This window comes from Erythrolamprus reginae, chromosome 8, assembly GCF_031021105.1.
Source record: "Erythrolamprus reginae isolate rEryReg1 chromosome 8, rEryReg1.hap1, whole genome shotgun sequence".
NCBI lineage: Eukaryota > Metazoa > Chordata > Lepidosauria > Squamata > Dipsadidae > Erythrolamprus > Erythrolamprus reginae.
Window position 1 is genome coordinate 46,235,566 of NC_091957.1, and position 26,615 is coordinate 46,262,180.

Below are 26,615 nucleotides of genomic sequence, written 5' to 3' on the forward strand. Positions count from 1 at the left end.
AAAGCTGGTTGTTTATTTAGCAAACCACAAGGAAGCAAACTAAAAGCGCTTATCTGTAAAACCTGCCGCTTAGCCGGGTTATTCCCACGAATAGTAGAACATACCTTAACCCATTCCAGGACCTCCTCCTACCTCTCCGGTCGGTCGCAATTAGTGTTAGTGGGGGGTCAGAGGTCGACCTCTAGGTTTCTCCCTTGTGGGGTGCCTCAGGGGTCGGTCCTCTCCCCCCTGCTATTTAATATCTACATGAAACCGCTGGGTGAGATCATCCAAGGGCATGGGGTGAGGTATCATCAATATGCGGATGATACCCTCCTCGATCCACAGCTGACATTGGAACATCATCTTTCAGCTGTGGCGAGGAGGGCGTTTGCCCAGGTTCGCCTGGTGCACCAGTTGCGGCCCTATTTGGACAGGGAGTCATTGCTCACAGTCACTCATGCCCTTATCACCTCGAGGTTCGATTACTGCAACGCTCTCTACATGGGGCTACCTTTGAAAAGTGTTCGGAAACTTCAGATCGTGCAGAATGCGGCCGCGAGAGCCATCGTGGGGCTTCCCAGATTCGCCCATGTATCTACAACACTCCGTGGCCTGCATTGGCTGCCGATCAGTTTCCGGTCACAATTCAAAGTGTTGGTCATGACCTTTAAAGCCCTACATGGCATTGGACCAGAGTACCTCCCGAACCGCCTGCTACCGCACGAATCCCAGCGGCCGATAAGGTCCCGTCAACTAAACAACTAAACAATGTCGTCTGGCGGGCACCAGGGGAAGAGCCTTCTCTGTGGCGGCCCCGGCCCTCTGGAATCAACTCCCCCCGGAGATTAGAACTTCTCCCACCCTCCTTGTCTTCCGTAAACTACTTAAGACCCACCTATACCGCCAGGCATGGGGGATTTGAGACACCTTTCCCCCAGGCTTATTATAATTTATGTTTGGTATGTATGTGCTGTTTGGTTTTTAATTATGATAGGGATTTTAGGGGTTTTTTTAATATTAGATTTGTGCCAGTATAATATTGTTTGTATCGTTGTTGTGAGCCTCCTCGAGTCTTCGGAGAGGGGCGGCATACAAATCTAATAAATTATTATTATTAATTATTTGCCTGGAAAATAAGTTTTAACAAATAATTGAGTGGATGGTTGGGAGTGCTGTGCAATTTTGACTTTGGCCATGTTTTTTTGTTGGGAAACTAGGTTGGCCATGCAGCTCTCCATTTCCAGAAGTCCACTGATATGGTGACAGGCCTGAGGCAAAAAACATCTTTTGGGAGACCCATGTGGAATAATGAATTTTCAGCAGTGGCGGCCACACACCCCAGGTAAGAGATAGCCTTTCAACCAGGAAAAGCTTTTTTCTTCTCAATTAACCCAGGAGCAGTTCTTCCAAACAGCAACTATTTTCCCCTAGGATTTCTGGAAGAGGCAAAACTCCTCCATCATTTGCTACCTGGATTTTTGAAAACTGTAAATGCAGCTCTGATATCTGGGATTGAATGCCCAGATTCTCTTATCACTTGAGCTGTGGTCTCTTCTCTGGAACATTGTGGACAGGGAATCAGTACCCTGGACAGCTCCATACCAAACCTTTTCATAATGGATCAAAGCTTTATCCAGTTAATCTTTAATTCCATTTGCATGGCCTATGAATTTACTTTAAGGAATGGGTGCCTTATTCGGGATACATTTGCCCCACAAGCTAATATTTTAGAAGACATATTCTCTCCTTTAGGATAAATAGGGAATGTATATAATGCTTACCATCTGTAGTTTTTATAGATAATTGTATGCAGCTGCGAGAGCAATCATGGGCTTTCCTAAATATGCCCATGTCACACCAACACTCTGCAGTCTGCATTGGTTGCCGATCAGTTTTCGGTCACAATTCAAAATGATGGTTATGACCTATAAAGCCCTTCATGGCACCGGACCAGAATATCTCCGGGACAGCCTTCTGCCGCACGAATCCCAGCGACCAGTTAGGTCCCACAGAGTTGGCCTTCTCCGGGTCCCGTCAACTAAACAATGTCGTTTGGCGGGACCCAGGGGAAGAGCCTTCTCTGTGGCGGCCCCGACCCTTTGGAACCAACTCCCCCCAGATATCAGAGTTGCCCCCACCCTCCTTGCCTTTCGTAAAGCTCTTAAGACCCATCTTTGCCGTCAGGCATGGGGGAACTGACACATCTCCCCCGGCCCTATACAGTTTATACATGGAATGTTTGTGTGTGTGTTTGCTTTTAATAATGGGGTTTTTTAGTGTTTTTTAAATTATTAGATTTGTTTTTTACATTGTTCTTGTTATTGTTGTGAGCCGCCCCGAGTCTACGGAGAGGGGCGGCATACAAATCTAATGAATGCAAAATGCAATGCAATGAATTTACTTTAAGGAATGGATGCCTTATTCGGGATACATTTGCCCCCCAAGCTAACATTTTAGAAGACATATTCTCTCCTTTAGGATAAATAGGGAATGTATATACTACTTGCTATCTGCAGTTTTTATCGGTAATTGTATTATCTATGCTTTCTTGAACAAGCCTTGAAACATTGTGGCTTGTCTATTCAATTCTTAATCTCTCCTTTGTCTTATTTTGTTGTTTTGTCTTGTGAGTTAGATGGATACAAAAGTAGGTTATCAACAAGCTGAGAAGTCATAAACCAACTCTATTGTTGTCTGCGCATTACACCAAGCCATAGCTGTTAGCCTGTAAACAGGAAAAAAAAAAACCTAAAGAAACCATGGATTATTCATCCGACCCAATTTGCCCGTCATCTCAAGCCAAACCCATCCACATTGTTTACTTCACCAGCCAATGTTTTAATCTCTCCAGCTAACCACAGGAAGCCATTTGTCCCTTAATAAAAAATTATGTCAAACCGGCCAAAATATGCAAATCCCACTTAATGTTGCTTCCAAAGCCCAACAGTTTCCAAGAACGTCTATTCCAACTGATTTATGTCATTTTTATCCTTATTCCTAGGTCCGTGGTGGGTGTGTTTTTGTGTGGACCAGAGCAGCTGGCAAAAACTCTGAGAAAGTACTGCAGTCAGCACTCTAGTCTGGATCCCAGAAATGTCCAGTTTTATTTCAACAAAGAGAATTTTTGAAACACCAGGACTCAAAAGTCAGGAGGGAAAAACTTATTAAATGTCTCGTTGAACTAAATAATGACTGCCGGACCAGAGTTTGCAATTTTAACAAGCAACAGACAACCCTTTCAAGTTTGCAAATTGCCAGGATATTTTTTTTTCTATTTATTTTTTTTAAAGCTGAAATAAACAAAATGTAAACTAAAAAAAATGCTAGGAGCCAATTAGCACTAATAAATTGGCACATTGCACTGCTGTTTGACTATATCGATAAAAGCCAGGCTTTCTCGTTCAGTGAATTGCAATGTTGGGATCAAATTACAATTTAAAAGAAAAATTGGTTTTCTGGCAAAAAGTACAAGGGTTTTTTTTCCTATTGATGAGTTTGGGAACAAAAAAAATGTTCAAATAACCAGGGCTGAGAAATTCTATCCTTCCCAAAACTGCAATAATGGCACATTCAAACAGGAGTCTTGCTTTCAATCCGGCAAACGCCCATCTCTTATTTTGTACTAAAATCTATGCTGATGTCACATCCTCAGAGCTATCATCAACTCAATCTTCTATTCAGCCAGTCTCAAAAAAATTTCCCAGATGTTGCTTTCATTTTTAATTTTTTTTTGCAAGGGCTGCAGACCAATCACTTTGCTCGGATGCTGTGAATTGATTCCTCTTGTGTTGGGAAATTGCAAGGGTGTGATGTGACAGGTGCATAAAACAGCAATCTGATCAGGAGTTATTCCAAGGCTGATGTTCATGGTGAGGGCTGCGTCTGCAATGTATTCTGAGCAGGCTTTGAATGGTGCAGAATCAGGAAGAGGTTTCTCTCTAATGTTCCCCTTTCCTATATTAGGATGCTATGTCAGCAGCGTTACAAGGGTCGCCCAGAAAGTAATGCACTACATTTTATTTTCCTCAACGATTATTTATTGAGCACAATGAAACCTAGAAACATAGATTGATGGCAGAAAAAGACCTCATGGTCCATCTAGTCTGCCCTTATACTATTTCCTGTATTTTATCTTAGGATGGATATGTTTATCCCAGGCATGTTTAAATTCAGTGACTGTGGATTTACCAACCATGTTGGTAACTTACACACTGTTGTGATTCCGTCCGAGGCCCCTCAGGGAACGGCTGATCTTCTGTCGGTTTCCTGCTCAGAGGGGGAGGATGAGGAACAGGAGGTGCAGGCAGACGAGGAGGAGGAATCCCAGGCTGAGGAAGAGGGGGAACAGCCAGAGGCCCCCGAGAGGGAGCTCTCCCCAGCAAGCAGCCTGGATTCCTTAGAGGAAAATGCACAAGCAATAATCGATCTGCGACAGAGAAGAGCAACACAAAGAAGGGACCAATTGGCTAGGTACTTTCAGCACTAAAGAGGCAACAGCTGGGTTTGGGTGTGGTGCTCTCTGGAAAGGCTAAAAGGCAGACCCACCCTTCCTGGCTTGTGGAGTATTATCTTTGGGAGTCCTGGGACCTGTCTGTGATCTTTGGCGTCTTGGAATTCTGGTTTGTGACTTTGAATACTGAAACCTTGGGGGAAAAAGGTGGGGGTCTTATGCTCTACAGTGGTGGGTGTGCCAGCAAGAAGTTTGCTGTATTGTCTGGACATCAGGACTCTGCTGTAAAGTCTCCTAGCCTGCCTGTTGGGAAGAACAGGTTTTTCTCTGTGTTTATTTTTCAAGCTATAAAGTACTTTTGCTTTTACCAGCGTGTCTGGCTGTTTTTTCCAGTTGGTGTTGAGGTCTGGGGGAACCCAGACAGAACACACACAAGAAAGAATGTTTCTTCTACATTCCTTATTTTTCCATGTAATCTCCATCCTGGTTCTATGGCCTTCCTCCAGTGAGACACAAGGGTGTGTATGCCCTGTCGATACCACTCCTTGTTCTGGTCACAAAGCCATTTCTGCACTGTGCAAATCACCTCTAATGGCCTCACCCTCTGTGCCCAGTGACTAACCGTACTTCTGTCGACTGCAGATTCTCCATAAACTGTACACAAACGTTTGTGAATGTTCCCAACAGTTTCTTTCTCCACAGTGAGAAATTCAATGACACCCCGCTTGTAACGTACATCACTTAGATGCCATTTCAAAACATTGCTGCAGCTACGCTGTCTGAAGAAACGCAAAATTTACACACGCAATCCTGACAATTCAAATAATGTATATCTAAAGTTTCACATTCGTACCATTACTGTAGGCTGAGAAAAAAAATGTGGTGCATTGCTTTCTGGGCGATCCTTGCATGACTTGCTGACTGGTGGTTTTAATTGCTGGTTTGTATGAATGGTCAATTCTGATTCCTTCAGAAACCATGCCGCAGAATAGTCTTGGATTATGTGGAACACCTAGATTTCAATGACTCTCTTCCATCAAGAGCCGTGGTGGTGCAGCAGTTGGAGTTGGGTACTGCACGCTGACTGCCTGTTGCCAGCAGTTTAGCAGTTCAAATGTTGTTGGCTCAGTGTTGAACTGAGCCTTCCATCCTTCCGAGGTGGGTAAAATGATGACCCAGATTTTTGGGGGGCAAGATGCTGACTCTGTAAACCACTTAGAGGGGGCTGTAAAGCACTATGAAGCGGTCTAAGTGTTATTGCTATCATGTTTTTTCCAAATTATGTTCCTTTTCTGATTGGGTCAGGGTTGACTTAGCCTTCCATCCTTCCAAGGTGGGTAAAATCAGGACCCAGCTTGTTGGGTGGCAATATGCTGACTTTGTAAACTGCTTAGAGAGGGCTGTAAAGCATTGTTAAGGGGTATATAAGTACTATTCCTTCCTTCCTCCCTCCCTCCCATTCCCTTCTTTGGCTTAGAATTCAGTATTACAGGCTCACTCTGCTCATTGCCAGCAGTTCGATCCTGACGGGTTCAAAGTTGACTCAGCCTTCCATCCTTCCGAGGTCGGTAAAATGAGGACCCAGATTACTTGCGGGCAAGATGCTGACTCTGCAAACTGATTAGAAAGGGCTGTAAAGCAGTATATAAGTCTAAGTGCCATTGCTATTATGTCCATCCCCCAATTATATCCCTTTTTTCTGAAGCAGTCAAGCAACGTGAATCCAATTTCTTGTATGTTGCTTAAGGAAAACTGGTTACCTTTGTAAAAATGCTATTGGAACATGGAGGGTCTGGCTTAACACACAGGCCAATGCGTTCAACTATAGAACACAGTTTTATTTCAGAGACAAGAATGGAAACAATGAGGGGGGGACGACAAGAAACTCCCTTCTCCTTTCTGATTTGGATCAGACCAGGAAAAGATTTGTGAGCTGCCTTCAGTGTCACTTCCAGCCAATGCTGAATTTCATTCGAAGGACTTCTAAGCCTGTAAGAATAAAAAGGACAGTGTTAAAAAGAACGCTTAAGGAGGATAATTTCAACACAGGGCAATCATAGAAACATAGAAACATAGAAGACTGACGGCAGAAAAAGACCCCATGGTCCATCTAGTCTGCCCTTTTACTATTTCCTGTATTTTATCTTACAATGGATATATGTTTATCCCAGGCATGTTTAAATTCGGTTACTGTGGATTTACCAACCACGTCTGCTGGAAGTTTGTTCCAAGGATCTACTACTCTTTCAGTAAAATAATACTTTCTCATGTTGCCTTTGATCAGAGGAAAAATTCCCCTGCATTTCAATCATTATTACAAAAAGGTTTATTGCTCCTCCATAGACTAAAATGTGGAAATTTTAAACCAAATAAAAACCAAAACATGCCCATGTTACACCAACACTCCACAGTCTGCATTGGTTGCCGATCAATTTCCGGTCACAATTCAAAGTGTTGGTTATGACCTATAAAGCCCTTCATGGCACCGGACCAGAATATCTCCGGGACCGCCTTCTGCTGCACGAATCCCAGCGACCGGTTAGGTCCCACAGAGTGGGCCTTCTCCGGGTCCCATTGACTAAGCAATGTCGTTTGGCGGGTCCCAGGAGAAGAGCCTTCTCTGTGGCGGCCCTGACCCTCTGGAATCAGCTCCCCCCAGATATCACAGTTGCCCCCACCCTCCTTGCCTTTTGCAAGCTCCTTAAAACCCACCTCTGTCGTCAGGCATGGGGGAATTGAATTTTTTCCCCTTCCCCCTAGGCTTATAGAATTTATACATGGTATGCTTGTTTGTATGATTGGTCTCTTAAATTGGGGTTTTTTAGATTATTTTTTAATATATTAAATTTGTTACATTGTCTTTTTTATTGTTGTTAGCCGCCCCGAGTCTTTGGAGAGGGGCGGCATACAAATCTAATAAACAAATAAATAAATAAAATAAAATCAAAACAAAACAAAACAGAGATAGGAAGGAGTTGTGGCCTGCCAGCAGCCATGGTAGCTAGTGGCAGACTCGGATAGTGAGGAAGTTGAGGAGGAACATGGGCCAGTCCTGGTGTCTGGGGAAAGCTCTGATGAGTGCTCTGCATCAGAGACAGAGACGGAGCCAAGGCTGTCAGACAGTTATCAGCTACCTTCGGAATCAGAAGTAAGTGGGGTTGAAGAACAGCTGGAACCTGTTCCCGATGTGCGCATGGGTACAGCTGCCAGGAGAAGGGAAGAATTAAGGAACAGAGGTCGACTCGGGAGTAAAGGCACAAGGAGATGCTGAATGGCCCTCCCATAGGGATTAAATAGGAGCGAAGGGGGAGTGGAGACAATTAATTCATTGTTCATGTGAAGATTGGCTTGTGCCTCACAGAGACTCCTTGCTAAGTATTTCCTTGTTCAGTGTTGCATCAAGAAGCTATCGACCTGGCAACTATCGAAGAAATGATAAGGTCTGTGTTTGCCATTCACGCTTGAAAGACTATTTGCCGGGACTTCGCTGGATGTGATTGCTAAGAATTCACATTAGCCAAATAAAAAGGGGTTTTGTCGGGACAAGGAGTCTATTTCATGATTTGGTGAAGCCTAGGTCAGAACAGGAAGGGTTTTTACTCACGCTTGAAGAGGGAATTTGCACGCTCGCCTAAGAATTTGTGCTGTTTTACAGAAAAATGGGGCAATTTCCCTGCTCTTCCTCCCCCTCCCCTGCTGAAATCCCATTGTTACCCAAGGAACGTGGATCATGGGGCGCCCGTAGATTTCTGTATCTGCTCCTTCAGGATGAGAATGCTCTGCCTTTGTTCGGGAGGCAGCATGGCGATCTGGTCGGCCGTCAGCTGGAGAACTTGCATAATGAGGGCCGCCTGTAGAGAAGCCGAAAAGAGGGAAAATGACAAACGAGACAGGGGAAGCCTTGATAGAGATTCTGCTCTTCTGGTGCAGACTTATGACCTTCATTTGGAATTTTGGGGGGAGGATGCGATATTCTTCCATAAAGAGCCATGGTGGTGCAGTGGTTAGAATGCAGCACTGTAGGTCTGACTCACTGCTCACTGCCAGGAGTTCGATTCTGAGCAGCTCAAGTGTTGACTCAGACTTCCATCCTTCCGTGGTGGGTAAAATGAGGACCCAAATTGTTGGGGACAATAGGTGGACTGTGTAAACCGCTTAGAGAGGGCTGTGAAGCATTGTTAAATGGCTATATAAGTCTACATGTTATTTTCCTTCCTTCCTTCCCTTTTGATTCCAGGTTTCCTGTCTTTTTCTTCCTTCCTTCCTTCCTTCCTTCCTTCCTTCCTTCCTTCCTTCCTTCCCCTTAATTTCTTTTGGTTCCTTCTATCTGTCCATCCCAGAATTAACGACTACTTCATCTTCAACCACAACAACACTCAAGCAAACAACAGACACAAACTTAAAGTAAACTGCTCCAAACTTCACTGCAGAAAATACGACTTTAGTAACCGTGTAGTTGATGCATGTAACTCACTACCAGACTCTGTAGTATCATCACCTAACCCCCAAAACTTTACCTTAGACTATCCACTGTTGACCTCTCCTGATTCCTAAGAGGTCAGTAAGGGGTGTGCATAAGTGCACCAGCGTGCCTTCCGCCCCCTGTCCTAATGTTTCTCTCTTAGTAGTATCATGTATATAAACATTGTTATATCTTTGCATATCACCAATACGTACTTGACAAAATAAATAAACGAGTTCAAATCTCATCAACGGCTCAAGGTTGACTCAGCCTCCCATCCTTCCGAGGTTGGTAAAATGAGGACCCAAATTGTTGGGGGCAATAGGTGGACTGTGTAAACCACTTAGAGAGGGCTGCAAAGCACTGTGAAGTGGTATATAAGTCTATATATCTTCAGGTTTCCACCAGATATATACCAATATGATATACCCAATAATGGTAATCTTTGTGGAATCTACCTGCTTCAGAGCTCTGCTTGCTATGGGTCTATTACTGTTAAACCATGGGACTATCTCAGGGACCGCCTTCTGCTGCACGAATCCCAGCGACCAGTGGGTCTTCTCCGGGTCCCGTCAACTAAACAATGTCACTTGGCGGGACCCAGGGGAAGAGCCTTCTATGTGGCGACCCCGACCCTCTGGAACCAACTCCCCCCAGAGATTAGAATTGCTCCCACCCTCCTTGCCTTTCATAAGCTTCTTAAAACCCACCTCTGCCGCCAGGCATGGGGGAATTGAGATCCTCTTCCCCCTAGGCCTTTACAATTCTATGCATGGTATGTCTGTATGTATGTGTGGTTTTACAATAGGGGTTTTTAACTGTTTATATTGGATTGTCATATGCTGTTTACTACTGTTGTTAGCCGCCCCGAGTCTACGGAGAGGGGCGGCATACAAATCCAATAAAATCAAATCAAATCAACCTGGAGTCAGCTTCCACCAGGTATGTGCCAATATGATATACCCAATAATGCTAATCTTTGAGGGATCTACCTGCCTCGGAGTTCTGCTTGCTATGGGTTTATTCCTATTAAACCAACTCTGAAGGTTTACTTGCTTCAATGTAAACTTGATTAAAAAGAAAGCAAGGTCAGGCTTTTTATAGGATGTGATTTTTCCCTTCCCCTTTACCTTTTCATGATCCTGGGGTGTGACTTGGTTTTGTCCAGGGCTGAAGCCTCCAGGCTGGGCTGCAGGCTGCACCGCTCCGCCTGCCATGGCTCCAGCCTGCTGCATTGCTGTCCCTGGCATACTAGGAACCTGAAAAAAGGAAGGGATTCAGATTTACTGCCTTCTTGCTGAGAGCCAAAGTGGGATTGACAAGTCTGAGAAAAGAGTCATTATCTTTGAACAGGAAACGTAAGGGAGGGTTGGGAGGAGATAATGGAGCTGCGTACAAATTCATTGACGAGAGGAGAATGGGAAGACCTGGTCTTTTTGCCTCAGCAAATTTTAATTATGGACCTCAGATTTCAAAACAAAGTGTTGGACATCGTCCTTTTTTGCCAGTGGATGGATATTCTGCTGACCGGCCTCCGAACGCAATTCATAGAAACATAGAAGATTGACGGCAGAAAAAGACCTCATGGTCCATCTAGTCTGCCCTTATACTATTTCCTGTATTTTATCTTTAGGATGGATCTATGTTTATCCCAGGCATGTTTCAATTCAGTTCCTGTGGATTTACCAACCACGTCTGCTGGAGGTTTGTTCCAAGCATCTACTCCTCTTTCATTCAAATAATATTTTCTCACGTTGCTTCTGATCTTTCCCACAACTAACCTCAGATTGTGCCCCCTTGTTCTTGTGCTCACTTTCCTATTAAAAACCCTTGAACGTATTTAAATGTTTTGATCATGTTCCCCCTTTCCCTTCTGTCCTCCAGACTATACAGATGGAGTTCATTAAGTCTGTGGATTTAAACATGCCTGGGATAAAAATATATTCAATTCAAGGTGTCGGTTATCACCTATAAAGCCCTACATGGCATTGGACCAGATTATCTACGGGACTGTCTTCCAGCGACCAGTCGGCTTCCTCTGGGTTCCGTCAGCCCAACAATGCCGACTGGTGGTTCCACAGGGAAGAGCCTTCTCTGTTACGGCCCCGGTCCTCTGGAACCAACTTCCCCTGGAGATCTGTACTGCGCCCACTCCCCTTGCCTTTCGAAAGGCATTAAAAACACATCTAGGCCAGCAGGCCTGGGGACCGTGAGCGATAGTTTTGCTCCAGCCACCTGTATGAATAAGGATTGTCTGTCTATCTGTCTGTCTATCAGAGCAGCTAACAAGTGGAATAAATATAATAGCATTAAAATATAATCAAAACTACATAATAAAGTCAATAATATAACAATAAAATAATATCTTAAAAAGAACCATACACAAACAACAGAGTCAATCTAATTCCAGGCCTGCCAGAAAAGCCAGGTCTTAACGGCTTTCCGGGAAGATCGGTAGGGAGGAGGGAGGGAGGCAGGAAGTTGATTCCATGGGGTCGGAGCCACCACAGAGAAGGCTCTTCTCTGAGGTTCCACCAAGTGACATTGCTTGGTAGACGGGACCTGGAGAAGGCCGACTCTGTGGGCCCTTACTGGCCGCAATGAGATGTGAGAATGGAGGTGGTCCCGTAAATAATCTGGCACAAAGCCATTTAGGGCTTTAAAGATGCTAACCAACACCTTGAATTGGATTCGGAGACCCAATTGGGTTCGGAGACCTGATTTTCTCTTTGTTTTCATTGTGGGTTCGTTAGTATTTTTAATGTTTTAACAGCATTTATTTATTTTTATGCTTGTGAGCTGCTCTGAGTGCGCAAGGAGAAGGGGGAGCCTATGAATCTAACAAACAAACAAATATTCTAGTCCAGGAGTGTCAAGCTCAATTTCATTGTGGGGTGGGGCATTAGGTCCCAGAGTGGGCCTTCTCCGGGCCCCGTTGACTAAACAATGTCGTTTGGCGGGGCCCAGGGGAAGAGCCTTCTCTGGGGTGGCCCCGACCCTCTGGAACCAGCTCCCCCTGGAGATTAGAACTGCCCCCACCTTCCTGGCCTTTCGCAAGCTCCTTAAAACCCACCTCTGCCATCAGGCATGGGGGAACTGAGATAACTTCCCCAGGCCTATACTGTTTATGTATAGTATGTTGTGTGTACTGTATGTTTTCTTAAATTATGGGTTTTTAGTTTTAATTATTAGATTTGTATTGTACATTGTTTTTCTATTACTGTTGTGAGCCGCCCCGAGTTTATGGAGAGAGGCGGCATACAAATTTAATAAATAAATAAATTTAATAAATAAATAAATTTAATAAATAAATAAATTTAATAAATAAATAAATTTAATAAATAAATTTAATAAATAAATAAATTTAATAAATAAATAAATTTAATAAATAAATAAATTTAATAAATAAATAAATTTAATAAATAAATAAATTTAATAAATAAATAAATTTAATAAATAAATTTAATAAATAAATTTAATAAATAAATAAATTTAATAAATAAATAAATTTAATAAATAAATAAATTTAATAAATAAATAAATTTAATAAATAAATAAATTTAATAAATAAATAAATTTAATAAATAAATAAATTTAATAAATAAATAAATTTAATAAATAAATAAATTTAATAAATAAATAAATTAGGGCTGTGCTTAATCTTGGGGGGGGGGGGGGAGGGAGGGAGGTGTGGGCATGACCAGCTCGACTTCACTTGTGTCGCGGATTCCTGTGCTGGCCCGAGTGCTCTGCTGGCGCAAATGGAGCTTGGGTGCTACCTTCTGCCAGAAAAAACGGAGGTCCGTTTTCGCTGTCAGAGGCCTGCAGGAGGCTGTCGCTGTCAGGCCGAAGCCAGAATGCTTGGAGGTTTTGGCCTGCCACATTATGCTGTGTTCTTTTTGGAATGTTTCTTGCTGTGGCTGCATGCCATGACACATCCCTTTTAGCTACCCAAGGTCAGCTTTTCTCCAGCATCTGGCCGGAAGCTGCTGAGAGTTGCAGGATACGCTGGCAGAAGGTGTACGGTCCCTTTGATGGGCTTGTATGAGAAGATGATAGGAAATGAGCTCTAACCAGGGTGGAGATACCCTCGTAACTTTATATTCGGGTTTCTCCAGTTGTGCTAACGTGACTCTGCTACTAAATTGGAACTTTGAAGAAGGATGCTATTGGGTCATTCTTTGTCAAATGTACCCGGTGAAATTGAAGAAAAGAAACCATCATAAAAACAACACATATGATAGGGGGGGAAAATGCTCTTTCTAATGATATAAAAATGAAGATGACTGAAGGTGAGAAAACAGAGAGGGATAGAAAAAAAGTGTTCTTTCTAATGAAGATGATTGAAGGTGAGGAAACAGAGCTCTGTTTTCTCACCTTCAATCATTTTTATTTTTATTTCATTTGAAAGAACATGGTTCTTTTCCTGTCATATATGTTGTTTTTGTGATGGTTTCTTTTCAAATAAGGCTGCAAAAAATCAGTCAAGTGGACACCCGGTCCACTTGACAAAGAATGACCTTATTTGGAACACTGACAGTTGCAGCCGCCCAAGTTCGATTTGTATTGGCACCGTGGGCGAGTCCTTAACTGTTTCTAGGGTAGCCCTGTGGACCAGATTTAAGCACCCAGTGGGCTGGATCCGACCCCTGAGCCTCGAGTCTGTGGTTTGAGGGGTGGGTGATTATTTTAACGACAATAAGAAGCTTCGTCGGCTATGCTGCCACGAGAGCTATCTGGGGCTTCCCACATTCGCCCACGTCTCTCCAACACTCTGTGGCTTTCACTGGCTGCTGATCAGTTTCCGGTCGCAATTCAAAGTGTTGGTAATAACCTTTAAAGCCCTTCATGGCATCGGACCAGAATACCTCTGGAACCGTCTTCTGCTGCACGAATCCCAGGGACTGATAAGGTCCCACAGAGTTGGCTTTCTCTGGGTCCCGTCGACTAAACAATCCTTTGGTGGGCCCCAGGGGAAGAGCCTTCTCTGTGGCGGCCCTGGCCCTCTGGAATCAACTCCCCCCAGAGATTAGAACTGCCGCCACCTTCGTCTTTCGCAAATTACTTAAGACCCACCTGTATCGCCTGAATGGGGGAATTGAGACATCTCCCCCAGGCTTTTATAATTTTATGTATGGTATGCGTGTGTTGCATGGTTTTTAAATGATGGGGGTTTTAGATGTTTTTTTAATATTAGATTTGTTTACATTGTAACACTGTTATTTTAATGTTGTGAGCCGCCCCGAGTCTTCGGAGAGGGGCGGCATACAAATCTAATAAATTATTATTATTATTATTATTATTATTATTATTATTATTATTATTAGGCCAAAGAGCTGTGGAGCCAGCTGCGTTATTTCTACAAAAAAGCTCTTGAATTAAAAAAAGCTTGGCCGATTTCAACGCGCACGGATGAAACGGTCTCTCTAAGGCAGCTGCATTTTGACTTGGACAACGCCCAGGGCTTTTGGCTAAAGAAGCAGTCAGACTTTTAAAAAAAATACAGTGCTGGGGTTTTTTTTTCAGAACCGAGGGGTGGGGGGCGCAAACAGACCCAGCTCGCATTTCTTCTGCCCGGAGCTAAAATTTAGCAGCAAATCGCATCGCTGGCAAGCCAGCTGCATTTTAAAAAAGATTTAAAAGACTCAATTCTGGCCATCAAGCAATCCCTTGAAGCACATCAGATGCCGTTTGACCAAGGTGGTTCATAAATCTAATCCAGTGTTTTTCAAATAGTGGGGCGGGGCTCAGGGGGGGGCTGACCCTGGGGAACGTGCTCCTTTTGCCACAGGGCTAGGGTATTTTTTGTTGCAGAAATTGACCCATTTCCATCCTCTGGAGGGCCTCTAGACCCTGGTGGAGGCTGTTTTTGCCCTCCGGAGGCTCAAAGGAAGCCTCCAGAGCCTGGGAAGGGGGAAAAAATGGGCCTCCTGCAAGTCTGGAAATGGGCTGAAAATCAGCTGGCTGGCGGGAGGCACACACACACATACACGGTAGAGCTGAACTGGGCGATGGCCCATGTGCCCGCAGAGATTGGAGCTATACAGAGATTAGATTCACCATCACAGTCCTATAGGTTCCCTGTCCATAACATTGCAGGCAATTTCCCACCAGTTCCAATACAGTTGGCCTGCAATCGTCCCGTCTGCTTTAAAAAGAATGCTCCGTTAAGAGATTAGCGTATTTGGGAGGGGTGGGAGAGAAAATTGTCCAAATTATCGACAGTTGGTCTTAGGTGCAGTCTCCACCTACCTGCCGAGGGCCTTGTGGGCCAGCTGCTCCCATATTTAGAGGTCCTGGGCCTTGTATCGCACTGGTCATCGGACCCCTGGGATTCGGACCGGGGCCTCTAGGCTCCATTCCTGGACCTCTGGGCTCCATTCCAGGGCCTCTTGGCTCCATGCCCCTAGGTGGTTCCATGCCCCTAGGTGGTTCCATGCCTCTAGGTGGCTCCATGCCTCTAGGTGGCTCCATGCCTCTAGGGGGCTCCATCCCCCTCGGGGGCTCCATCCCCCTGGGGGGTTCCAACCCTCTGGGGGGTTCCATCCCCCGAGGTTCTATGCCTCTTGTATCCAGGACTCTGGGTTCCATTCCTCTGGGCTCCATGCCCCTCGCATCCATTACTCTGGTCTCCATGCCTCTGGTCTCCATGCCTCTGGGCTCCATGCCTCTGGGTTCCATGCCTCTAGGTTCCATGCCCCTCGCATCCATCACTCTGGGCTCCATGCCTCTGGGCTCCATTCCTCTAGGTTCCATTCCTCTAGGCTCCATGCCTCTGGGCTCCATGCCTCTGGGCTCCATGCCCCGGCCATCCATCACTCTGGCCTCCATGCCCCGGCCATCCATTACTCTGGGCTCCATGCCCCTTGGGTCTCTTCCACCTATATAAAAGAAAGGAAGGAAGGAAGGTACATCTTACATAGGTCCTACGGTATGGGCAAAGAGGCAAAACTAGGATCTACCCACCAAGGTCAGCAAAAGACCTACCCCAGCACAGCCAGAATGGAGTTGCAAAATGCTTGCAGCCCGCTGCATTTGGAATATGGGGTGGAGCTATAAAACCAGGTACGGTGGAGTTAAAACAGCGTGGTGGAATCTGTGGACCGGATGTTGCCAAGCAACAACTCCTAGCACCTGCTACTACCGACTAGGCAGCTTGGGGGGGGGGGGGGGTGTCTATTCTGCAACACCAGTTAAGGCCACCGGCTTCGGAAAGCGTCCCTACGTCATCTTAAACTCATCGTCCCTTCTGACGTCCTAGTGAAGGGTTCCATCTCTACCAAAACCTTTGTCTCGCCTGCCTGCCTTTTACCTCAGCCATCCATCAAGGGCCCTCGCGGTTCTCCCATCAGGGGACGTGGCTCTCCCATTGGTCCGCCTCTCATTTCATGGGGAGGCAGCCCACGGCTGTCGTGTGCGGGCATGTGGTGCAATGGCGGTCCCTGGTGGGGTGGCCCGAGGAAACCTCTGCAGAAAAGGCGAGGAGGGAAGAAAGGAAGACGTCAGATGCCAAGTTAGAAGTCCCAGAGAAGCTTCCCCACCTCGTAAAATTAAAAAAAAAAGGGGTGTGTGTGTTTCCGTGTGATCCGAGCCTGATTCGTTTCCAAATGAGCCGAGTTAGAAGGAAATCTGGGCTCAGTGCAGGAAACAATCGGTCGAGGCCCAGCTTAGAAATCTGGTGGGGAGGCCCAGAGGTGGGCTGCTAAGGTGGAACGCTGACGTGGGCTCGCCCCCGTGGCTTTGGGTGCTAGCGGAGTCCAGCGCAATTCTGCTACTGCAGCTGTGCGGGTAACAGAACTGCACGTGGAGACGAGGTGCGCCCGTATTTCGATGCAGTTTTTTGCTTCCGTGTGCGTCGAAATACGGGTGAAATACAGGTGCATCTGCACCCGAACACAACAAGGGCAAACGCATGTCACCGTTCCACCCTAGCAGCCCACCTCCGGGGAGGCCTAGAGAAGAGACGGCTGTCTGCAGGAACTCCGCAAAAGGACAATTCTGCAGGAGGGAGGGAAAGAATTGGAATGAAGCTCCCATCGGGTCTCTACAGGCGGAGAGGAGAGGAAAGGAGAGGGTGGGGGGAGGGAGGGGCAAATGGAAACAAGGGCAGCTTTGCTGGCAACCTCTAGTTTCTCCCCTTCGCTAAAACCAGCCTGCTTCCTGGTCCCTTTGGAAGAGGACACCTACCTACAGCCTCCGTTCCCAACTGCCTACCTGGGCTCCACGTCTCCAGTGACCGAGAGCAACGTGCCTCCCCGTGGGTCATTGGGGGCATCTCCCAGAAGGCCTCGGGGTGGTGGCCCACTAGCTGGCATTGGCCCCCGGTGCATAGGGGCTCGTGGGTCCGGCATAGGTACTGTCAAGGAGGCAAAGAGAGGGCTTTGAGGGTCAGGAAGAGAAACCAGGTCTAGTCCTATGGTTCTTTGGCAGTGGTTTGGAACGGAGGGGGCTTCTCCTTCACGTACCCACTTTAGGTAAAAGGAAGCCTACACTGAGGTGAACCCAGCGGTGAAATCTAAAAAAAATAAATTTCCTACTGGTTCTGTGGGCGTGGCTTGGTGGGTTATGCGACTAGGTGGGCATGGCTATGTAGTCATGTGACCAGGGGATCAAAAGACAAAAACTCACTTTAACAATGTGCTGTTGGAGCAGGGTTGGACTAAATGACCTCCAGGTCTCTACCAGCCCTGGATTATCCTCTGACGCTGCGTCTAGTCCCTTCTTTCCTCTCCGTTTTCTTTCTTTCTTTCTCTCTCTCTTTCCTCCCTCCCTCCTTTCCTTCTCCCCACTCCCCATTTTTGACCTAGTAGGCTTCAAGGAAGCCTCCTGGGAGCAAAAACAGACACACACACCCATTCTTTTTGGCCTTCACCCCCAGTTTTTGGCCTAGCAGGCTTCGAGGGAAAACAAAAATTCCAAAGATCAGCTATGCGACATGGGATCATTGGAACTTTTTTTGAAAAAAATACCCTTTTGGGGGGTATTTTTTACTATAGGTTGTGTAAACCTGTAGCATTTTCTTACTACCGGCTCGGGTGAACTGTCCTGAACTGGTAGCTTTCCACCCCTGGAGGAGTTATGAATTGCCGCCATACAGACCACAATGCCCGTTTCCCTAATAACACATATTCTGACTTCCCAAGGATAAATAGACTGGAGGAAAAAGACAAGTATCACACATGCCTAGAAGGTCCAGCTTGTTTTGACACAGTCGCATCTGTTCTGAACAGCACAAGTGTAATGATTTTAATTAGCTGCCCCCGGCACTTAAGATGTTTCAGTGTACACACTAAAATGGATGGGGCTTCTGCTCTTATGCATTTGAAATGGCACATACACCTGTACACACTTCCTCTCTTGATCCTTAAAAAGTCCTTTTCATCCAAAAAACTATTCGAGCACATAGGGGATGCTGTACTCCAGCATTACATCATTTATATAATACAGCTGAGATGCTGGGGAACGATAGCCTAATCGACAAAAAGGAGCTCAAAGGTGACCCCAAAAGGTTTATTATAATCTAAACTAGTGTTTCTTGAAGCTTAGCAATTTTCAGACGTGCGGACTTTTAAATTGTGCGGCGTAGGAAATTGTGGGAGTTGCAGTCCACACATCTGGAAGTTGCAAAGGTCGAGAAACAATAATGGTTAAACGGGGACGCGGAGACCAACTGCAAAGGGGAGAGAAAGAGAAAGCAAGGTTGAATAATAAAGAAAGATGCACGATTTGTGTTTAAGAATACGCAGGAGGGTTTCCAAAAGTTTTTGGTACCTTGATGATATGTCAGCACAAAACATTCATCAGAGCAATCCCTCTTTCGGCTAACACTAGGTCAGGGGTCAGCAACCCACGGCTCTAGGGCCGCATGTGTCTCTTTCAACTCTCTGCTGCGCCTCTCTGTTGCCAGCTCCACAACTGATAGAGTTTTTTGGTTAGGACAGGTAGAGGAAAAAGGATGCCGCGCTAGGAGGAGACTCTATGGTGGGGGCAACCAGACTTCCAGTCGGCTCCAAAATTGAACTGGGGAGGGGGGGCTTCCGGATAGTACCTCTGTGGCTCTTTGAGTGTTTAAGGTTGCCGACCCCTGCACTAGGTGGAGACTTTCCCCTGCCCCTTAGTTAGAATGACAGATGTCATTCTCCTGAGTCTAGGACAGTTCGCTTCCGCCAGTTGGCCACAGCTCTTTCTTCTCCAGCCTTTCGTCTCTAACGATTGGCCGCTGCCACATTCACCCTCCGGGACTTTTGGCCGCACGGGACACTTTGCCGCCAGCCAATCAGAGTGGACTTCAGAGGCCATCTAGTCTGATCCCCGATCATGCAGGAAACTGATACAGAATCATAGAGTTGGAGGGGACCTCAGAGGCCATCTAGTCTAACCCCCTACTCAAGCAGGAAACTGATACAGAATCATAGAGTTGGAGGGGACCTCAGAGGCCATCTAGTCCAACCCCCAATCATGCAGGAAACTGCTACAAAATCTGATTGGCTTCCCAAATTAATTTTTAAAGGATTAGCTTGTTGTGAGGGCCGCTCTGATTGGCTGGCGGCAAAGTGTCCCGTGTGACCAAAAGGCCAGCTGTGGGGGAGGAATGTGGCAGCGGCCAATCATCAGAGACGAAAGGCAGGAGAAGAAAGAGCTGCGGCCAACTGGCGGAGCGGAAGTGTCCCACCCCCCCATTCTCCTATCGGTTTCATTCCAGACCTGAAAGCCACACCTGCCGCTTCATTTGTGGCTCTGCCTAACAAATGCGCGCGTGAGTCTCGCCCGTTCTTTGCAGGGCGCCCCAAGCGAGGCCGACGGCGGCGGCTGGTACCTTGAACGCGCTCAATAGAGGCAGGCCTGGCAGGTCCCACGGGAGAGAGCTGCAGGTTCCCTGGCCGGTTAGCAGGAAGAGAGGGAGAAAGAGCTGTCACATCAACAGGAGAGGCACCCGCCACATGCATGCACACGCCCGGCTAGAAAAATGCCTTGGTATCTCTCTCTGGAGAGAAGCGAGCCTTTGAAAGCAGCCCCCCCCCTTTAACACAGGGATCTCTAAACTCGGCAGCTTTTAAGACGTGTGGACTTCAACTCCCAGAATCCCCCAGCCAGCTATGCTTGGAGACTCCTGCATTAAGACCATTGCATAAGAGTCTGCCTTCAAAGGCTTGCTTCTCTTCAGGGAGCTGTCAGTACTACGGACTGCACTGGTTGGGTTTGTCAATATACGAACTAACCAGCAACGTATGTTTGGAGGAAACAGTATAATGTTACTTTAAGGGCTAGGCTGCAATTAGCCATAAAAGGGAGTCAGGTGTGTTGCTCTCTGTTGGGTTGTATTGCATTGCTTTGCATTGTTGGTTGTTGGAGGCTATTGCAGTTAGTATTGATAATGCTTGCTATATTGCTGTGTGCTAAGTTATGCTATGCGCTAAAGCAGTGTTTCTCAACCTTGGCAACTTGAAGATATCTGGACTTCAACTCCCAGAATTCCCCAGCCAGCATTCGCTGGCTGGGGAATTCTGGGAGTTGAAGTCCAAATATCTTCAAGTTGCCAAGGTTGGGAAACAATGTGCTAAAGTATTGATGTGTGCTAAGATATAGCTGTGTGCTTAATACCCTCTGTGTTAATAATAGAATATATTATGCTGTGTGCTAATACTGCTTTGTGCTAATAATATAAGATATATTACTGTGTGCTAAATGATCTATATATATATACGTATGTATGTGTGTATACTATACTACCGTGTTTCCCCGATAGTAAGGCAGTGTCTTACTATCTTTTTACCCCCAAAAGCCCCACTGTGTCTTACTTTGGGGGTATGTCTTACATTGTCCCGGGCACCGGGGCCGGCTCGTCTTCGGGCGCGGGGAGCTGCCGGAAAGGAGGCGGGCGCCGACCTGACATTCGGCGGGCATCCCCTCGCCGCTCCCGGCAATGTTTCTCGGCAGGGGAGGCCAACTCCGCGGCGACACGGACGCTCGGCTGGCTGGCTAAAGGCAGGTCAAGGGGTGGATGGGCAGTCAAAAAGGGTGAGCGGCCGCCGCTGTGCCCGCCTCCTTTCCGGCAGTTCCCTGCGCGCCCCTCGCCTTCGCTCGCCGCGGCGCCACCGCCTCTTCCCCTGCCGAGGCTCAGCTGCAAGCGGCTCCGAGGCGAGCGGAAAGGAGGCGGGCGAAGGAGGGCGCAGCTCCGGCCGCTCGCCTCGGAGCCGAGCGGCCTCGCTGGCCGCTTGCAGCTGAGCCTCGGCAGGGGAAGAGGCGGTGGCGCCGCTGCGAGCGAAGGCGAGGGGCGGCAGGGAGCTGCCGGAAAGGAGGCTGGTGAAGGAGGGCGCAGCTCCGGCCGCTCGCCTCGGAGCCTCTCGGCCTCGCTGGCCGCTTGCAGCTGAGCCTTGGCAGGGGAAGCGGCCAGCGAGGCCGATCGGCTCCGAGGCGAGCGGCCGGAGCTGCGCCCTCCTTCACCAGCCTCCTTTCCGGCAGCTCCCTGCGCGCCCCTTGCCTTCGCTCGCCGCGGCACCACCGCCTCTTCCCCTGCCGAGGCTCAGTTGCAAGCGGCCAGCGAGGCCGCTCGGCTCCGAGGCGAGCGGAAAGGAGGCGAGCGAAGGAGGGCGCAGCTCCGGCCGCTCGCCTCGGAGCCGATCTGCCTCGCTGGCCGCTTGCAGCTGAGCCTCGGCAGGGGAAGAGGCGGTGGCGCCACGGCGAGCGAAGGCGAGGGGCGCGCGGGGAGCTTGGAAGCAATGTCATGGCCCCCCCCCCCGCAATAACGTTTATACCGTGTTTCCCCGAAAGTAAGACATATGTCTTACTTTCGGGGTATGGCTTATATAAGCCGACCCCCCTGAAACCCCCCATATGTCTTACAATCGGGGGGGTCTTACTATCGGGGAAACACGGTATGTAGCTATGTATGTATGTAAAATTCGAGACCAAGATATAAAGAATAAACTAGAATTACTTTATAATATGTAAATAGATATATTGCTCTTGAGTTAAAATGGTATACAGAAAATATACCCCCATTTTGATTGGGGGGGGGGTATGAATGCTGTTTGGTGGTGGGTACTTAGAACACTGAGCACATTGTTATGTGTTGTGTGAATGTTTAATGATTATACAGCGTTCCCTCGATTTTCGCGGGTTCAAACTTTGCGAAAAGTCTATACCACGGTTTTTCAAAAATATTAATTAAAAAATACTTCGTGGGTTTTTTCCCTATACCACGGTTTTTCCCACCCGGACGTCATATGTCATTGCCAAACTTTCGTCTGCCTTTAATAAATATTTTTTTAAATAAACTTTAATAAATAAACATGGTGAGTAATAATCTAAATGGTTGCTAAGGGAATGGGAAATTGCAATTTAGGGGTTTAAAGTGTTAAGGGAAGGTTTGTGATACTGTTCATAGCCAAAAATAGTGTACAGTAGTACCTCTAGATACGAGTTTAATTTGTTCCAGAAGGGAGCTTGTATGTCGAACAACTCGTATCTGGAACAAATATAACCAGAAGCAAGGATTCTTGCGCCACCTAGTGGACACTCGGTTCGTATCCCGAATTTGAGCTCGGGTCTGGAACAGAAATTTCTCTCCCCTCGTGGTTCGTAACTTGGAATACTCGCATGTGGAGCAGTTCGTATCTAGAGGTACTACTGTATTTACTTCCGCATCTCTACTTTGCAGAAATTTGACTTTCGCGGGCGGTCTCGGAACGCATCCCCCGTGAAAATCGAAGGAACACTGTATTGTTAATATGAAAATAAATGATCTATGTACTTGCTGTGTGCTAAATATGGTCCATGTATTATATTATGGTATTGTATGAAACTGTGTGTAATATTAATGGTTAACCGCTGTGTGTTTTTGATTGCTTGATTCGGATATGTATGTAGCTGACAGTATATGCTGGATAATCTATTGTATACTTTGTAAATAATATTTATATTCTTACTGATTAAATCTGTGTTATTGGCTGAACAACCACCACTGCCACATATACTCTGTTTTCAAGTTCAGTATTCTAAGATTGGTAATAATCCCAGTGTGGAATGCTGACAAGAGCTATGCTGGCTGGGGAAAAATTCTGAGAGTTGAAATCCGCAAGTCTTAAAGTTGCCAAGTTCAGAGTGTCCTGGCCTAATAGGAAATGATTAGGCGACTGCCAGGTTGAGTCTAAGGAAGCAGGTTTGCATGGAGGGATGGGAAAAGCTGCTTGATGAAAAAATGCTAGGCAGGTTCTAATGGATCTCCTTCTTTTACAAAAGGTGAACTTTAGGACCAAAATGGATCTTTACCTACAAGTCAAATTAAAAATAATATAAGGACCGCTTGGATATTGTAGAATATTATGAAGCCCATCCAGAAAGGCAGATAGCCCTTGTCTTTCTGGATACGCAAAAAGCATTCGACAATGTGAATTGGTAGTATATATTAGGCTTAATTAAAATAAAATAAAATTTGGTCATAAATTTGATAAAATAATAGAAAACATCTACATCTCCCAGTCAGCCACAGTTGTGATAAATGGAGACATGACACAACCATTTGCAATAGCCAAAGGAGTAGGTCAGGGATGCCCTATGTCGCCTCTGCTTTTTATATTAATATTGGAGACATTAAATAAAATATGGAGCAAGAAAGAAATTAGGGGTAGAAAAATATGAGATGAAAAATACAAACTGCAGGCATATGCAGATGATGTATTTTTTTTAGAAGAACCAACAGAGTTAGGACAAGAACTAATTAAAGAAATTGAGAAATATGGGGAGGCAGCAGGACTAAAAATCAACAAACAAAAGACTAAACTGATAACAAAAGGGGAACTTTAGGGCTTGCTGGTACTTTTGAGAGCAATAGGAACGATCAGTTCCATCTCTGCCACAATTAAAAAGGATGGTCTGACCTCTAAAGCCCTTAGGGGTCTAGAGATAGGGATCTCAACAACAGCTTACTCACATGCAAACCTGTCAAGAGACTTAGGTCTACCTTATCCAGCTTCTTAGAGGCAAGAAATTATTTCACACAGCATCGGCTTTTAATCTCTTTTATTTCTGGCTTCAAATGCCATTTTGCGATGGAAGAATGTGTGAAGGTATTTTGTTGTCCAGGTTTTTAATGATTTGTAAGCTGATCTGGAGTATTTTTGGAGTATAAGACGCACCTTAGTTTGGGGGGGGGGAGAGGAAAATAGGAGGGGGAAAAATCTGCCAATTAGGTATTCATCTGGCCAGCATCCTTAGTCTGGTCAGCTTCAGCACATTATTTTATTCCCTGGTTAGGACTTAAAAAAAAATCTTATTTGGAGGGAAAGCTTTGCAAAAAAGCTTGCAAAGACTTAGAGCTGGAAAAAAAAACTCCTTTGGAGAGTAGCAATGAAAAAGTCTGCAAGTCGGGAAGATTGTTAGCACCTTGTTAGGGCTGGGAGGAAAAAGCTTCAAAAAAGCTACATTCGGAGTATAAGACACACCCAAATTTTCAGCCTCTTTTGGGGTGTGTGTGTGTGTGAAGGTGCATCTTATATTCTGAAAAATACGGTAGGTGGAAAATTCAACCTCATGTGGCGTGGCTGATAATAACCTTCATATATCCTAGTCAGTCATTAGATTTGCCCAGGTTTTTGCTAGTTAAGCACTGAGCCACAAACAAAGAATAATTCCATTTGGAGCCTGCTAACTCAAAGCTAAACAAACCAGGTCACTACATCATGCGATACATAAACCAATGACTGGGGGGCAGGGCGAGAAAGACCCAAATTTAAGGCAGATTTTATTTTTGATTGATCCAATTTTTATTTTTAAAAGGGCAGCCTATTTCACCAAGGTGGCATGGTGGTAAACCAGCAAGGAAAGCCAAAATGAGGTGATTTCTAGAAGAGCTTTCAAAATACTTTCAGTGCTAAGTGCTTTGCTGTTTTAATTCTAGGGAAACCTCAGAAATGTGTCTCAAAAAACAGAATTGGGGAAGAAGGAGATGCCAGAAATAGCCAAAAGACCCACTCAGTGTGGCTGAAACTGTTTGCGTGGTTTCTTAAGAGTAAGCAACACTTTCCGCAGGTATTACTTCCAAGCCATCCATAAATAAATAAATAAGTAAGTAAGTAATAATAATAATAAAAACCCCACAGCTTCTCTTTTCCACCCAGTCTTTAAGGTAAACCAGATGAATTCAAGAGAATAGAGCAATTTTCCCCCCCAGGGACACGACTGGAAAAAAATAAATAAAAAAGATAAATACAAGGGTTGCCCAGAAAGGAATGCATCACATTTTTTCCTTAGCCTACAGTAATGATACGAACACAAAACTTTAGATATACATTATTTGAATTGTCAGGAGTGCGTGTGTAAATTTTGCATTTCTTCAGACAGATAGTGTAGCTGCAGCAGTGTTTCGAAATGGCCTCTGTAATTAATGTACGTTACGTCATTGAATTTCTCACTGCGGAGAAAGAAACTGTTGGGAACATTCACAAATGTTTGTGTTCAGTTTATGGAGAATCTGCAGTTGACAGAAGTACGGTTAGTCGCAGAAGACATTTTGAGGATGACAAAGAGATGATTCGCACAGTGCAGAAATGGCTATGTGACCAGAACAAGGAGTGGTGCCGATAGGGTATACATGCCCTTGTGTCTCGCTGGAGGAAGGCCATAGAACGGGATGGAGATTACGTGAAAAAAAATAGGGAGTGTAGAAGAAACATCATTCTTTCTTGTGTGTAAGTTTCATTGTGTTCAATAAATAATTGTTGAAGGAAAAAAATGTGGTGCATTACTTTCTGGGCGACCCTCGTATATTGAAAATACTGTAATATCACTTTTTGATAGTTATTTACATTGTGGTCAGTTGACAGGTTTCTGGGACATTTGGCAGCCTGGAAGTGATCAGAGCTTGGGGCTAAAATGGGATTTTGCCAATAGGAAAAGGTAGTGGGTGGGTGGGGGCAGAAGTAATGTAATATTGGAATGCAACCAGTGGAACAGCATGCTGGGATGTCTCCAGTCTTTGCCTTCCATCACCAAGAACAAAGCAAGTCCCCCACCTCAATTTCCTTGTGCAAAGAAAATGTACCGTATTTTTCGGAGTATAAGACCCTTTTCCTCCCTAAAAGAGGCTGATAATTTGGGTGTGTCTCATACTCTGAATGTAGTTTTTTTCCCTTCCAGCCCTAACTAGCTGCTAATGATTTTCCCAGCTCTTACTTTGCAGGCTCTTTCATTGTTACTCTCTGCAAAGAATATTTTCCAACTCCTACCTCTTTCCAGGGTTTTTTTCATTGCTCTAACTTGCTCCAAGTAAGTTTCTTTCCAGCCCTAACTAGGTGCTAACGATGTTCCCAGCTCTTACCTGCTTACAAGCTCTTTCATTGTTACTCTTTGCAAAGAATGTTTTCCAAGCCCTAAGTCTTTGCAGGTTTTTTTTTTCTATGGGTCTAACTTGGCCCAAATGTTTCTTTCCAGGTGCGAACGATGTTCCCAGCTCTTATTGGCTTGCAAGCTCTTTCATTGTTACTCTCTCAGAATAAGTTTTTTTTAAAAAAGCCCTAATCAGGGGATAAAATAATGTGCTGACGCTGACCAGACTAAGGACGCTAACCAGATGAATATCTGGAAAGCAGATTCTTTTCCCTATTTTCCTCCCAAAAAATTAAGGTGCGTTTTATACTCTGAAAAAAACGGTAATCCCAGAAAACAAAAAGAAGCGTCTCAAAAAGTGGGCAGCAGCACCCTCTGCTGGTTAAATGAAAGAAA

General features: G+C 45.6%; 2 protein-coding genes across 3 annotated transcripts in view; one reads left to right on the forward strand and one right to left on the reverse strand.

The window, feature by feature from the left end:
• NOX1 (NADPH oxidase 1) overlaps window positions 1-3,343 on the forward strand; it is a 39,837-nt gene extending 36,494 nt beyond the window's left edge. Inside the window, exons 12-13 of the mRNA XM_070760145.1 lie at window positions 1,200-1,324; window positions 2,984-3,343. Of these exons, the coding sequence (XP_070616246.1) occupies window positions 1,200-1,324; window positions 2,984-3,110 (252 nt within the window). The 3' untranslated portion in view covers window positions 3,111-3,343. The remainder of the gene's footprint in view (window positions 1-1,199; window positions 1,325-2,983) is intronic.
• Window positions 3,344-6,253: 2,910 nt separating this feature from the next.
• Window positions 6,254-26,615, reverse strand: part of CSTF2 (cleavage stimulation factor subunit 2) — a 36,519-nt gene continuing 16,157 nt past the window's right edge. For both annotated transcript variants that reach the window (XM_070759855.1, XM_070759856.1), the window contains 4 exons: window positions 15,147-15,775; window positions 10,025-10,153; window positions 8,147-8,283; window positions 6,254-6,421 (listed from right to left, as the gene is read on the reverse strand). In XM_070759855.1, coding sequence (XP_070615956.1) covers window positions 8,161-8,283; window positions 10,025-10,153; window positions 15,147-15,775 — 881 coding nt within the window. In that variant the 3' untranslated portion in view covers window positions 6,254-6,421; window positions 8,147-8,160. The remainder of the gene's footprint in view (window positions 6,422-8,146; window positions 8,284-10,024; window positions 10,154-15,146; window positions 15,776-26,615) is intronic.